The sequence below is a fragment of the Chroicocephalus ridibundus genome, chromosome 1, assembly GCF_963924245.1.
Source record: "Chroicocephalus ridibundus chromosome 1, bChrRid1.1, whole genome shotgun sequence".
Classification (NCBI taxonomy): Eukaryota; Metazoa; Chordata; class Aves; order Charadriiformes; family Laridae; genus Chroicocephalus; species Chroicocephalus ridibundus.
Genome location: NC_086284.1, coordinates 70,531,249 through 70,544,198, shown reverse-complemented (window position 1 = coordinate 70,544,198; position 12,950 = coordinate 70,531,249). Strand labels below are relative to the sequence as shown.

The 12,950-nt window shown below is 42.2% G+C and overlaps 1 protein-coding gene across 4 annotated transcripts in view; it reads left to right on the top strand.

Moving 5' to 3' along the window:
* The first annotated feature begins 394 nt into the window (after positions 1–394).
* Positions 395–12,950, top strand: part of LOC134517337 (opsin-3-like) — a 102,589-nt gene continuing 90,033 nt past the window's right edge. For all 4 annotated transcript variants that reach the window (XM_063338757.1, XM_063338748.1, XM_063338739.1 and 1 more), the window contains exons 1-2: positions 395–589; positions 6,175–6,951. In XM_063338757.1, coding sequence (XP_063194827.1) covers positions 6,615–6,951 — 337 coding nt within the window. In that variant the 5' untranslated portion in view covers positions 395–589; positions 6,175–6,614. The remainder of the gene's footprint in view (positions 590–6,174; positions 6,952–12,950) is intronic.

Below are 12,950 nucleotides of genomic sequence, written 5' to 3'. Positions count from 1 at the left end.
CAAAATGCGGGGCACTGAGTGTCCCCACCGAACCCCTTCCCCCGCTGCCCCGGTGCCGGGCGGGGGGCGGCCCGGGCTGCAGGACCGCCCCGGTGCGGGCGGAGCGCGGCGGCCCCGGGGGCTGCGCGGGGAACCCGCGGGCGGGAGGGGCTCAAGCCGTGCCTCGGCATCCTTGTTTTGATTTAATTTATTTAAAAATAAATAAATAAATAAAATCTATTTCTTCTCCCCCGCCATCCCGAAGTTGGATGTCTTCTCAGCCCCGCCTGGGAGGGGAGAAGGCGAAGGAAGCGGGCGGGGCGAGCCCAGCGCATCCATCCCGCGGAAAGTAAGCGCCCTGCCGGCGGGCGGCCCGGAGAGCCGCGGCTCGGCGGGTGCGGAGGGGAGGGCGCGGGGGATCCGCGGGGGTTCCGCGGGAGGCGCTTTCCGCCCCTCGCCGCCGCCGGAGCCCGGCCGCGCATCCCCTCCAGGGGGGGCTGCCCGGCCGGTGCCGAAGCCAGGGATCCTCCTGCACGTCGCCGCTCGGGACACCTCTGCCGGAGACTTAGGTGGCTTTTTTACCGTGGTGTACCGTGGATGAGAGATGCAGGTGGGTTTTTCTTCCAGTTTTCCATGCCACCCCCCCCGCCCCCCCCCAAATACGTGGGAAAAAAGTTTGTGAAGGAGAAATCGTGAACTGAGATTGGCTGAAATGTCTTCGGCTTGATGCAGGGTGTAAAGGCTCGGGCAGAGCCGGGGCGCGGGGTTCCCTCTGCTGCAGCCATCCCGGCGGAATCTCTGGGAGACGCTCCCCATCACTTCAGCCCAGCCCAGGAATGGGTCTGTCTCATTTACTGGTAGCATACACATTTCTGTGCAAAAAAAGAAATATGCCTCTTTTCACGTAGGAGGGGTCGCCTTAACTTTTAAAATACTAAATAAAAGTAGCTTTTATTTCAAAAGCAACGGTTCAAGTTTTTCTCACACTGTTTTAGCACACTAAATTTTTTCCCGTGAGTAAATACTATGGCTTTCAACCGTGGTGGACTTCCTAGCCTGTATTCTGCAGTTGTGTTGGTTTTCCTGTCTGTCTTTTTCATGAATGTGAATTCCTAAAAGTAAGTCTGTAAGTCTCCATGCAAGAGGTTCTCCCACAGATAGCAGGTTTTGGGAGCTGGGAGGTACCTAAACATGTGGACCATAGAGCCTCATCTCTGTCTTCTCGATTACTTCTAAAGACTTACCCCTGGGTCTCTTGACATCTCACAGCGTGACTTAGGGCATGGAAAAAATAGAACAGACAGGAATTTTGTTTCAGTGTTGTGAAGTGCATTTCCCCCATCTTTCAACTGTGTTTGAAAGAATTATTTCAGGTGATACCTCTGGCTGTGGGTTGTGGATGCTTCAGGTTAAAAATAATTAAATTTCTCATCTATCAGACAAGGTTTAGTGTATAAAAACTTAAAAAACATAGTATTCCTAACATAATTCTGGCATCAGGTCAAGAATCTGATTCCTCCTTCATAATTCATCTGGGATTGTCTTTGAAATACTATGATTTTTTAAAAAATTTTAACGTTTCAGTGGAAAGCTAAGTTCATAAATGAAGGAAAATCACTATTTTAACACTGATTTTAATGTGACCTGAACAACAGGTTTATTAAGGCTGTGTGGATTTCTTTATAGCTCCTCTAAATTACAGGAGGATAATGTAAATATAATGTAAGAGAGTAATGTGAGTTTTTTAGCACTATGATTTTGAAGTTTGATTTTATTTATTTTATGCAATTTCATCAGCTGTTAAATATTTAAAGTGAATTGAGCATCATCTTTGGCATGTTGCACAGCTTCGCAAGAGAAGATGGTAAAGAATATGCCAATTAGAAATAACGAATGAGTTCATTTAAGAAAAAAAACACAAAACAATCCTAAACCCTTAAAGCTAATATGTTCAATAAGTTAGTACTTATTTTGGGGCAAAGTGACAAAGAAAAACCAGCTTCACTGGCATAGGGTATTGCTCAAACTAATGTGTGATGGCAAGTGCAGAAAGAAGTCTTACACTCTCGGTATTAATGCCCATGTTCCCAGAAGCTGATATAACATCTTTTGAAACCTTTTTGTTTCCAACTGACTGCTTCAGAGAAAAGTGCAAGCAGTGATGGGTGTCTGTTTTGCTGTATCTTTAGATTACTATTGTCAGAACCGGTTAACAGATGAAGCATTTAATAACTGGCGACATTAAATGAACTTTTGGCCTGTTTCACCTGGCCATATGTTTTGTATCACTTTGGATATGTTTTCCATTCCACATCAACTCAAATAAATTCAAGGAAACAAACTGGATGTTCATTTATTTGTTTTGAATGCAATTGTAGGTTTCACTGAGTTTATTAAAATTTTTTGAGAAGTAGAATTGGCAGAATTAGATAGAGATTGGCCCTGCAAGCTCCTGAGGTTGCTAGAGATTAGGAGGGTTCAGGATGTTCTGCAAGATCATGGAGATTTGGAGTGTCACCTGTAAGACAGTGTTGTCAGAGCTGCAGAGTAACCTCTATTAAACCAAGCTATCTGTCTGCAGGAAAAAAATAATCAAGGGAACCTTTGAGCGCACAAGCCCATCTTTAGGTGTTTTTCAGCAACAATGTCTATTAGTGAGGTAAATGCTAACGTTGAGTAAGAATGAGACCCATTCTTTCAATGGATTTGTGTGGGAGTTTAGAAGCTTCATTGAAATCTGAATTTAGCTTGTACTTCATCCAAAGGTGTAAAAACAGTTAGCACTTCATATGCAAGCTACTAATAAAAGACTTGCTCCCAGATCTTCAGATGTTTTCCTCTGCAGGGTCTTAAGTTCACCCCAAGCTTTTGGAAGCACATCTTAGTGAGTCCTTTTTGTCATCTTTCAGTTTTAAGTGGACACATGGCTTGACCTTCACAGTGCTGTGCCTACAAACTTTTTAAAATGTATCTTACACTGACTTGCCGGGGCCTGCTCCTCTTGCCCGGGCGTTAAGGCGTCCTTCCCTGGGGCACCAGGGCAGGACTCATCCCACTGGAGCCGGATGGGTTGCGGTCAGTGGAGAAATGGCCCGGGCACTGGGCTGTGCCTGCACGCCTGGTGTCACACCGCTAAATTTTAGTCAGATGAATCCCATCCAGGGAGTAAATATCCCTTTACAAGCACTGTAAATACAAACTCTTAATATCTCTTTAAGAATGCAGGATGCGTGTGACTGTGTATAAAAGATCTACATTTTATTACTTATATTTTGAGCTCAATAGAGATATGTATAAAAAGTTAGTCGCATTTGCTGAGGCAATTATAACCTTTCGTTTTGTCTAACACCAAGGCTGTGATGCTTTAACAATAATATTACTTAGACCCTTTGCCTGTGATTATTCTGGTGAAGTTAATTCCCACTTAGAAACATATATGATGGCATACTATAATCTTTGCTACAGATTATCTAGGTGTAACCAGTTCAGCTTGGAAAAAAAAAATTGCATCTGTAACTGAAATTAATCTGCATGTAAATCAGCCTTAAGTCTCTTCAGATTTTGAAGCCAGATTCTGGAATATGGTTTGCAGAAGGGAGAAGCAGATAGGACTGACCTTAGTTGCATTCCTCAATAAAGAGTCATGTGCAAACAGATTAGACAAAATTGTCTTCAAAGTGATGGACAAGGAATAGATTAGTTTCGTAGAAGCTAGGGTATAAGCAGAATTATTAAAAAAAATCTACCATTGATTACTTACTGAGCTTATTTCACTGTACATTCTCACTTTCCTGTGAATTCTTCCTTCTGAAGCTCTCCTTCAGTGCAATGCCGCCATGCTTTTTTTCCTAACAAAAAAAGTGCAGCTGTTTGCCATTTCAGTCATACAATTAGTGACTGAGAAAGACTCAGAAGTGCATTTTTTAATCAGTTGTTCTTTCATTTGTGTTTTGCTCCACTAAACTTTAACTGTTCCTTTAAACACGATTATGAGTAAATTTAGATGATATTGACAGTTAGTCCCGGCTAGTTTCCTTCTATAACCCACAACCAGAATTGGACAGGGGATATTTTTTTTCTAAAATGGTAGAAAGAGGATTTCAAATGTTGTTTCACTTAGATATGCTACCTGAGACCCTTAACAATCTAAATTACCATAAACGTCCTACGTGGAGGGAAAAAGCGGAAAGCCTCAGCGTTTCAGATTGTCAATGCCCAAACAGCAGAAGGTCTGCAAAGTGTACATAATTTACGCATCAGAAGAGAAATTGAAGACAGATTGTATACATTAGAGTTCAAAATCACTGCAATAATGAGACGTATTTAGCACAGTGAGTTTGTGAAAGTAAGGAAGTAGTAAGAAGAAATACTTGCTATAAACATTCACCGTGACACAAAGATTCGATAAAAGAAAAAAACCAAACAACCTCTGTATCTCTAGTGAACTCTGAGTTCTCATTTTTCCAGTCGGTTAACAAATCTTTTCGTACAAGATGATTTCCAAAAAGCAGTGCTCAGGAGTAATATGGAAGATGCTCCATTTTGAAAACACAGAATCACAGAATCACCTAGGTTGGAAGGGACCTTTCAGATCATCTAGTCCAACCATCAACCTAACTCTGACAAAAACCGTCACTAAACCATATTTCTAAGCATTATGTCTACCCGTCTTTTAAATACCTCCAGGGATGATGACTCAACCACTTCCCTGGGCAGCCTGTTCCAATGCTTAGTAACCCTTTCAGTGTAACAATTTTTCCTAATATCCGGTCTAAACCTCCCCTGGCACAACTTGAGGCCGTTTCCTCTTGTCCTATCGCCTGTGTGTGTCATCATTCTAGGAGTATCCTGAAAGAAAAGTTTTCATACTTTTCAGTTCAGCAAGCTATGGGTATCATGCATTTTGCACAAAGGAGTGGAAATTCCTGCATATGTATCGATATATATCCATCTCCATTTTTATAGAAACATCTGTGTGGAATTTGCCTGCAACCATGCAGAAGGCTGGCTAAGCAGTTACGCATCCCCGTTAAGCACTCTGCTATGGCTTCACAACACACACACGCACACATTGTAGTCATGGCGTGTGGGTATAAAAATTCATGTCTGCGGTGGGAGAGAGATGTGAGGCTCTGGGTGTTTGGCTGCTTTATAAATAATGGAGGAGAACATCTGTCCGCTGGTAAATGTGGGAGAAGTGAAATTGATATCATAGCTCTGCCAATCTTTGTAAGCACATGAGAGCTTCAGGGACTGTGCTTGAAACTATTCTCTCTGGGTAAAGAAAAACTTTCTCCTTCTCCTAAGATTTTCATCATTTTAATTAAGGTCTAGCCAAGACTGAAGTTTTGCTTGGCATTGATTGACTTAATGGGGAGGAAGATACAGTTCTTCCTCTGAGAAGCTGTTGCAAAAGATCATAGAATCATAGAATCATAGAATCATTTAGGTTGGAAAAGACCCTTGGGATCATCGAGTCCAACCATCAACTCCACTCTACAAAGTTCTCCCTTACACCATATCCCTTAACACCACATCTAAACGAGTCTTAAACACATCCAGGGATGGTGACTCCACCACCTCCCTGGGCAGCCTATTCCAGTGTCTAACCACTCTTTCTGTGAAGAATTTTTTCCTAGTGTCCAGCCTCAACCTCCCCTGCTGCAGCTTGAACCCATTCCTTCTTGTTCTGTCGCTAATTACCTGTGAGAAGAGATCAGCACCAACCTCTCTACAATGTCCTTTCAAGTAGTTGTAGAGAGTGATGAGGTCTCCCCTCAGCCTCCTCTTCCTCAAACTAAACAGTCCCGTCTCCTTCAATTGCTCCTCATAAGATTTATTCTCCAGGCCCTTCACCAGCTTCGTTGCCCTCCTCTGCACTCGCTCCAGCACCTCGATATCTCTCTCGTATTGAAGTGCCCAGAACTATATCTCTCACCATGCCTTTTCTTACCCGGGGAACTTTGCTAGGAAGGTGCCTTGTCCACGAGCTAGGGAAAAACTATTTAGAACAGCCAAGGAGATGTCAACAAACTGATTTTTTCTGCTGAAAATGAGAGGGAAAACTGAAAAGACTGGGAAATATTTGTTACAGTTCAACAAGGGAGGAACTGTTATAAAATTCTGCACCTACTTTGGTCTTGGTATGACAATGGTTGTTTTGTTTTTACCATTTGTTTTCTTCTCTATTTTCAGAAAGTCACCTGTTGTCAGAGGAAATAACAATAGCTGCCCATTGATAGAAGGGCTGCCCATTTGCTCTGAAGGAAGAGACCATGCTGAAGCGCCTTTGGAAGACATCTTCCATTCTCAGCCTCAAAAAAGACCATCTAACATGATCCTGGGTTTAAATAACAAAGATGAATTTGAGGTGATTGTTTGCTTGGTTTTGCTGCCCTGGGGTTAGCTGCAGAGCTGACCACTGGAAAGGCAGAGTGCAGGAAAACGCTCCTGTGCTGCGATACAGCGTTTCACACCTGTGTAACCATCCAAGAGGTACCTCTGCTGAGTGAAGATCGCAAGAATCCTGAGATGATTTGACCTGTAATGGAGGGACACTTCTGGGAAACTGCTGGAGGACTTCAGTACAGGGCACCTGGCGTCTCTGCCCTCACCTATCCGTGTGAAAGTCCGAAATGAACCACACTTGGACATACAACCTAAGCTTTGGTGCACCTACAGATCCTGCTGAGCCAAGGCCTGGACTGTCACGAAATGGGCACACAATAGTGGCTGTTTTTCTTGGATTTATTTTGCTTTTTGGTTTCTTGAATAACTTGATTGTCCTCATCCTCTTCTGCAAGTTTAAAACCCTCCGTAACCCAGTCAACATGCTCCTCCTGAACATCAGTATCAGTGACATGTTAGTGTGCATCTCAGGCACTACCCTCAGTTTTGCATCTAACATCCATGGCAAATGGATTGGAGGGGAGCATGGCTGTAGGTGGTACGGCTTTGTCAATTCCTGCTTTGGTAAGACTTCAATGATAATTCTCTTATCCTATTCTTTTTAACTCTGGTACATGAAGCAACTTGATGAGCTAGCTGATTGCCGCTCAATGGTAAACAGGAGGATGCTTTGATTGCCTTTTATGGTCAAGCATAAGTGAAACGCATGGTTTAAAACTCTTCAACAAAAGACTTCATGAAAGAGTAGCACAGATCTGAAAAATATTTCCTAACATATCCTGTTTTTTTAAATTACTTGTTTTTAAGAGATAAAAATGGCACCTAGAAAGAGGCAAACCACTGGAAGGAGTTTGACTAAGTGTATGAACATATATAATACTTATCTTTTTTTCAGAAAAATCTGTGCCAACGCTGAACTACAGGCACCTCAGTGCTGCTTCTGTCATGAACAAAGCCTTCTGAAACTACTCCGTTTACCATTTGTAATTATCTATCAATCAATAATATGAATTCCCTCATGTCCCAGATAATGACAGTTTTCATCATTAGATGATTTCTGTTCTCCCCTAAAGCAAAATCTTTATTTTAAAATCATGTGCTTGCAGGTTCAATAGCAAATGAAGTCATAGGAATAGATTTGTCGGAAATAGTCAAAGTGTGCATCAAAGCCGCAGTAAAACAGTGTTCAGCATTCTTCTGTCTGGACAAAACTTTTCCTGCAACCAGCTTTTGCACTGTTAGATTTAAGTGTTTTAACTTAAAATTATTTCAATTATTAAAAAAAGATAAAGGAAAAAGCAAAGTCAGAGGGCAGCCTTCATTCCTCCAAGGTGGCTCATTGCTTTAAGGGTTACATCACTAAGCGGTGACCCTTTCTGTGTTCATTCCTACGTTCAAAAAAACAGTCTGCTAAAGCGTAAACTAGCCTGTGGGTCCACATCTAGACGTGATCCTTATCTCATCCAGGCTGGGGGATCTGCCACAGCTCCCTCTTGCTGCAGGTCCTTGCTTTGCTGCCTCCAGGCCACCAGGACAGGACTGAGCGCATCCCTGGCTCTTCTCCCACCCTGACGTTGCAGTGCATCTTATGCAGGCACTTTGGCATGAGAAGTGCTCCCACAGCCCTTGATCTAGAGTCAGGCTGCGGATCCAAATCCACCTTTTCTACCTGAATTACAAGCTCTTGCTATTTCCAATGATGTCATCTCCAGTATCCTTTCCTTCCTCAAAGGCGTGTTCCGCTACTGACAGCTATCTCAGTTTGGCAGTGTCCCTGCGAAACTGCTGCTTTGCCCAAAGTGAGCTCTCGGGAGTTAGCAGTGTCGTATAATATACAAGCACTGGTTTTGGCCATCCAAAAATAGAGCCCTTTACCAACAATGCCTTGGCTTGTTTTGGCCAAGTTTGGGGCTGGTTTTGGTTTGGTATCTGCAAAGCAGAATGACGTCTTCTTCTTCCACATTTCATTTCCATTTTTGTGAATTTTATGAATGCCAATATTTCAGTAACTCGGCGTCCAGAATAGAGATGTGTAATAGGACAGGTAATTAAGAAGAACTAAAGTTCAACGTTAAGTTTTGTAAGAATGAACACTTCAATATTCTTATCTCTTCCTATTTTTCTCATGGAATAGATCCTATTCTATGAGGATAAACATCAGTATAAGGTCAGGATTTTGGATGATGTTACAGTAAGTTCACTGGCTTCTGCAGAATTGCATTCTCTTGTACCAAATGAAAGTATGTTCCTCTTTTTTCAAACTGCAGTATTTTCCTAAGTTCCTAAGTGAAGAAATTTTAAGTGGGCATCTAATCTTCGTGACTTGGCGAGTATTTGGTGATATGTAAAAAACACCTAAGCCAACTTCAAACTTTTAAAATGTTTTTAAATGCAATTCATTCTTAAAAGGCTTCAGAGAAGGACTGTATTTCAGTGGCTATTTTTTTCCCCTCTCTTTTTTTTTTTTTTGTGGTGCTTTGAAGGCCTCCTTCTTCCTGTTTAAAATTAAATTGAGAGTGAAGGTATTATCCCCCAGGTTGTAGCCTGGATGAAACCTGAGCCAGTGAAAGTAGGAAGCTGAGATTTGTTTCAAAGGTAAGAAATCACGCTTTTTTTTTTTCTCTGAAGTGTTTTACCTTTTTTAAAATCACATAACTGCTGCCCTGGGAGCTGATCTGGAAAGCAGATCTGATTCTCCTCCCAGCAAAATTGACAGTGCAATGTCCATTGATGTTGCTTACTATGGAATTGAACTGTAAGTTCTTTACTGGGCAATCCATTGCCTACCCCAGGCACTTAAAAACCATGAACCAAGAACCAGCACCAGGGGGTTGCCATGGGTACAATGGAAAAAAAATATGAACAAAGTGTAGGTTTTTGGCTTATTTACTTGCTGCTTTTCACACGTCTGCTTTGTGATTTCAAACCACTCACGGAAAGCAGAAGGTTTAGAAGCTAATGGGAAGTGCAGCTTCTGATCAATAAGCATGTAATGGGGATTTTAGGGAGAACATTAAATATCATAAGACCTGCTATGGAAGCATAAGAGCTGTTGGGTCTTGATCTGAGGGAACACTAGGGATGGAGCTAGAGGAGGAACAGCATGGGCTGTTCCCGTCATAAATGATTTTACCCTGGTGCTTGTGCACGTTTGCAGCTCCGTCAACTAGGTCACTGCAGTGGAAACTGCACATGTCGCTGAGTTGGGGAAATGGATGGATTTGCTAAATTTGTTCCCATTACCCACCACTTAGCCACGGTTTGACAAGCTCATGGTTATACATTTGAGCAAACACATAAAGGGACACAGGGACAGGACACATTTTCCCAGCTGAACTCCGAGTAAACTTTGCGAGCAAGCTGAAATAAGAACTGTTAAATATATAATGAAATGATTAAGCATTAGATTTTAATTTAGGAAAAATACATCATTTAGTAACAGACTCCCATAGACACCATATATACACAAAGTGATATGCCATCTTAAAATGGAGATTGTCGTGCAGCTTTGACCATCTTGCATGTAATCTCTCCAGTGCCCTATTAAACTCTTAAAATCTCTGGACAAATGAAAACTTTCAGAAATATTTTCTCTTTTCCCAAGATACTTGCACTAATGTAGACTTCCCAAAGAAGTAGGACAGGCAGAATTTGGGCTCAGATGACTTCTGGAGTTCATGTTCGGAATCGCTACTTTATGCGATGCCATATCAGGATTAAATATTAAATAGATTAATTCACACAGGAAAGATGAAGCTTTTTCCGGCTTAGGAAATCCAACACTAGATCCTGATGCTGGAAATTTTTCAAGGCACATCAATAGCAAGGATATTTTTGTGACTGTTGAATTCTTAACCCATGCTTTCAAGTGTCTCCTGGTTGTTTTCCTTCATGGTGATCAAAATAGCTGGCAGTTTGCCTGAGAAGTTGATTCCAATATTTAATTTTTAAAAATGAATGCAGATTAGTGTTGTGTAAGTGAACGTCACTATGCAAGAGGACACAGAGATGCCTATGCCACATGAAAGCTGCGTGATTTGAGACCGTGTCTTCCTGCACAGTGTCTTGGTTTTGTCCTGGATGCAGGAGAAGGCTACGTTCTTAAACCTGTTCGAACTAAAATAAGGCACGTATATGTGTTTTTATGTCCGTTGATAAACCAAGGTCCTATCTAAATGAGAACTTTAATCTTTTTAGAAACTATGTGGGTAGATAATCTGTTCAGTCATATTAAAGCAGTTGTTGATTTATTCCCTTGTAAACTGCCAGAGAACGCACTGAATGAGAAATAGAGCTGCTCATAACTTTGTTTTACAGTTCAGCTGCCTTGTGACCTTAAACAAATAATTTTCTTCTTAATCTTTTACCTTGATTTTATGTGCTGCGGCTTAGACTCACTGCACTAAAGTAAGGTACTTTAAATATAGAGTACAGACTTCTAATGTCGTGGAAACGCTCTGCTTACAAGATGCAGTTGAGACCCCAGGTGAAATGAATGGCTCTTCTGTGGGAAGATACAGTTATTTCCGGGAGTAAAGACAAAAATCTCCCTTGGCTTGATCCTGCAAAAGCTCAAGGCTGAAGTTTTCTGAGCCTTGACACAGCAACTACACACCCCCAGTGCAACACCACTCTTAGCAGCTCCTCGCCTGCCCACTGAACATGGGTAGCTCCTTTTCCAGTGGCTTGGGATGGGATTAAAAGTGATATTTCTTCAAGTAAAGCTGATAGCAAGCACAACTAATCAGTAATGTTTAAGAAAAATTAGTTCTGCATCAGAGCCAAAAAATAGTCTCTGTTTGAAATGTGGAAACTCTTATGCCTGCAGTCAACATGACCCATGCAAGCTTTGCTAGGTAGTTGTTCAGTATTAGAAATATTCTTCAAAAGGGCGGGGGGGAGAAGGGGGAGGAGCCTGACCAACAGAAATAGGTCAAAGGTCCTTAAAATTCCTTTATCTAAAAAAGGAGAAATTTTGTAATTACCTAGAGGGCTTTATTTATTTTAGTACAGTGTTACAGATGATGGTTTGTCCTGAATTTTTCCTCTTAATTTCAACCTTCTGATATGCATTAGATTCTATAGTAAATGGCAACAAAAAAGTACTTATTCAGGAGATACGTAATCTGAATTCCTCTTTGGCATCCCCTCTCTAGGGAAACCGAAGTTAGTCTGCTATTCTTTTTATTTAAATAATTAATCAGTGAGATAGTGGTGTATTATTAAATACACTTCTGAGGGCTATATTTACATGGAAAAATGAAATGCTAAACCATTTTGAGACAGATGGGAATCATCTGACTAAAACCAGACATTTTCCAATCCCCCAGGCTCTTTTATAATCAATAGAAAAACAAATTTGTACTGCCAGCATGCAAATTGTCTGACGTATTTGAGATGTTCTCTTGAGGGTGATATGTGCTGTGCCCTCCAAGTGCCCCTTTATCTCCACTGGCTCTGAAAAGAGCCCAAGCTCAGGGGTAGATATTTGCTCTGTACCTCTCTGGAGTCATGAGATGTCCCTCACAAATATGGTGCTTATCGCTCCTGTTGTCATTCTGAAATTTTCTTACTTTTGCTTACAATTCCATCCCTATTTTAGTGTCCTCTTCCTGGATGTTGGGTTTGTCATAGAATCGTAGAATGGTTTGGGTTGGAAGGGACCTTTAAAGGTCATCTAGTCCAACCCCCCGCAATGAGCGGAGACATCTTCAACTAGATGAGATTGCGTAGAGCCTCATCCAACCTGGCCTTGAAGGTTTCCAGGGGTGGGGCTCTACCACCTGTCTGGGCAACCTGTGCCAGTGTTTCACCAGCCTCATCCTAAAAAATTTCTTCCTTAAATCTAGCCTGAACCTACCCTCTTTTAGTTTAAAGCTATTATCCCTTGTCGTATCACAACGGGTCCTGCTAAAATGTTTGTCCCCATCTTTCTTATAAACCCCCTTTAAGTACTGAAAGGCCTCAATAAAGTCTCCCTGGAGCCTTCTCTTCTCCACCCTCCAACTCTCTCAGCCTGTCCTAATGTCATACTTTGAACATGATTCCTGAAATCAGAAACTTCACTCTGGTAGGTGCTTTAACAGCAGTTTAGAATAAGAGAAGGTTTTGCCTTCATTATAGCAGATCATCGCCTAACGTCTCATTCAATCAGCCCGTGTTTTTAAGTTGTTGTAGACCATGGGTGTTGACGCCAACAGTGTTAGGTCAGATCCTGTGGTGTGCAGTCGGTGTCCACATCACCAGGCATGGTTGCTTCTGCTTCCCCTGGGCTGGGCAGCCCCAGCTGAGCCCTGTCTCCATGCCATACTGCAGTGGGACTGTGGGGTCACCAGAACCCCCTCCCACTTCCCTCCTTCTCACCCATCCCAGCTTTCAGCACAGCAGAAATTCAAGCACGTGGCTCAAAGAGGAGCTGGAGCGTGCTCTGAACAGCTCACTGATCCTCGTGTGCCCTCAGCTTGGACCAGCAGCCACGTGTAGGTTGAGTCATAATATTTTCCCTTGGCTGCCATCCTTAACATTTTCTGCTGTGTTTTGTTGTATGACAATCTAGAGTCTAT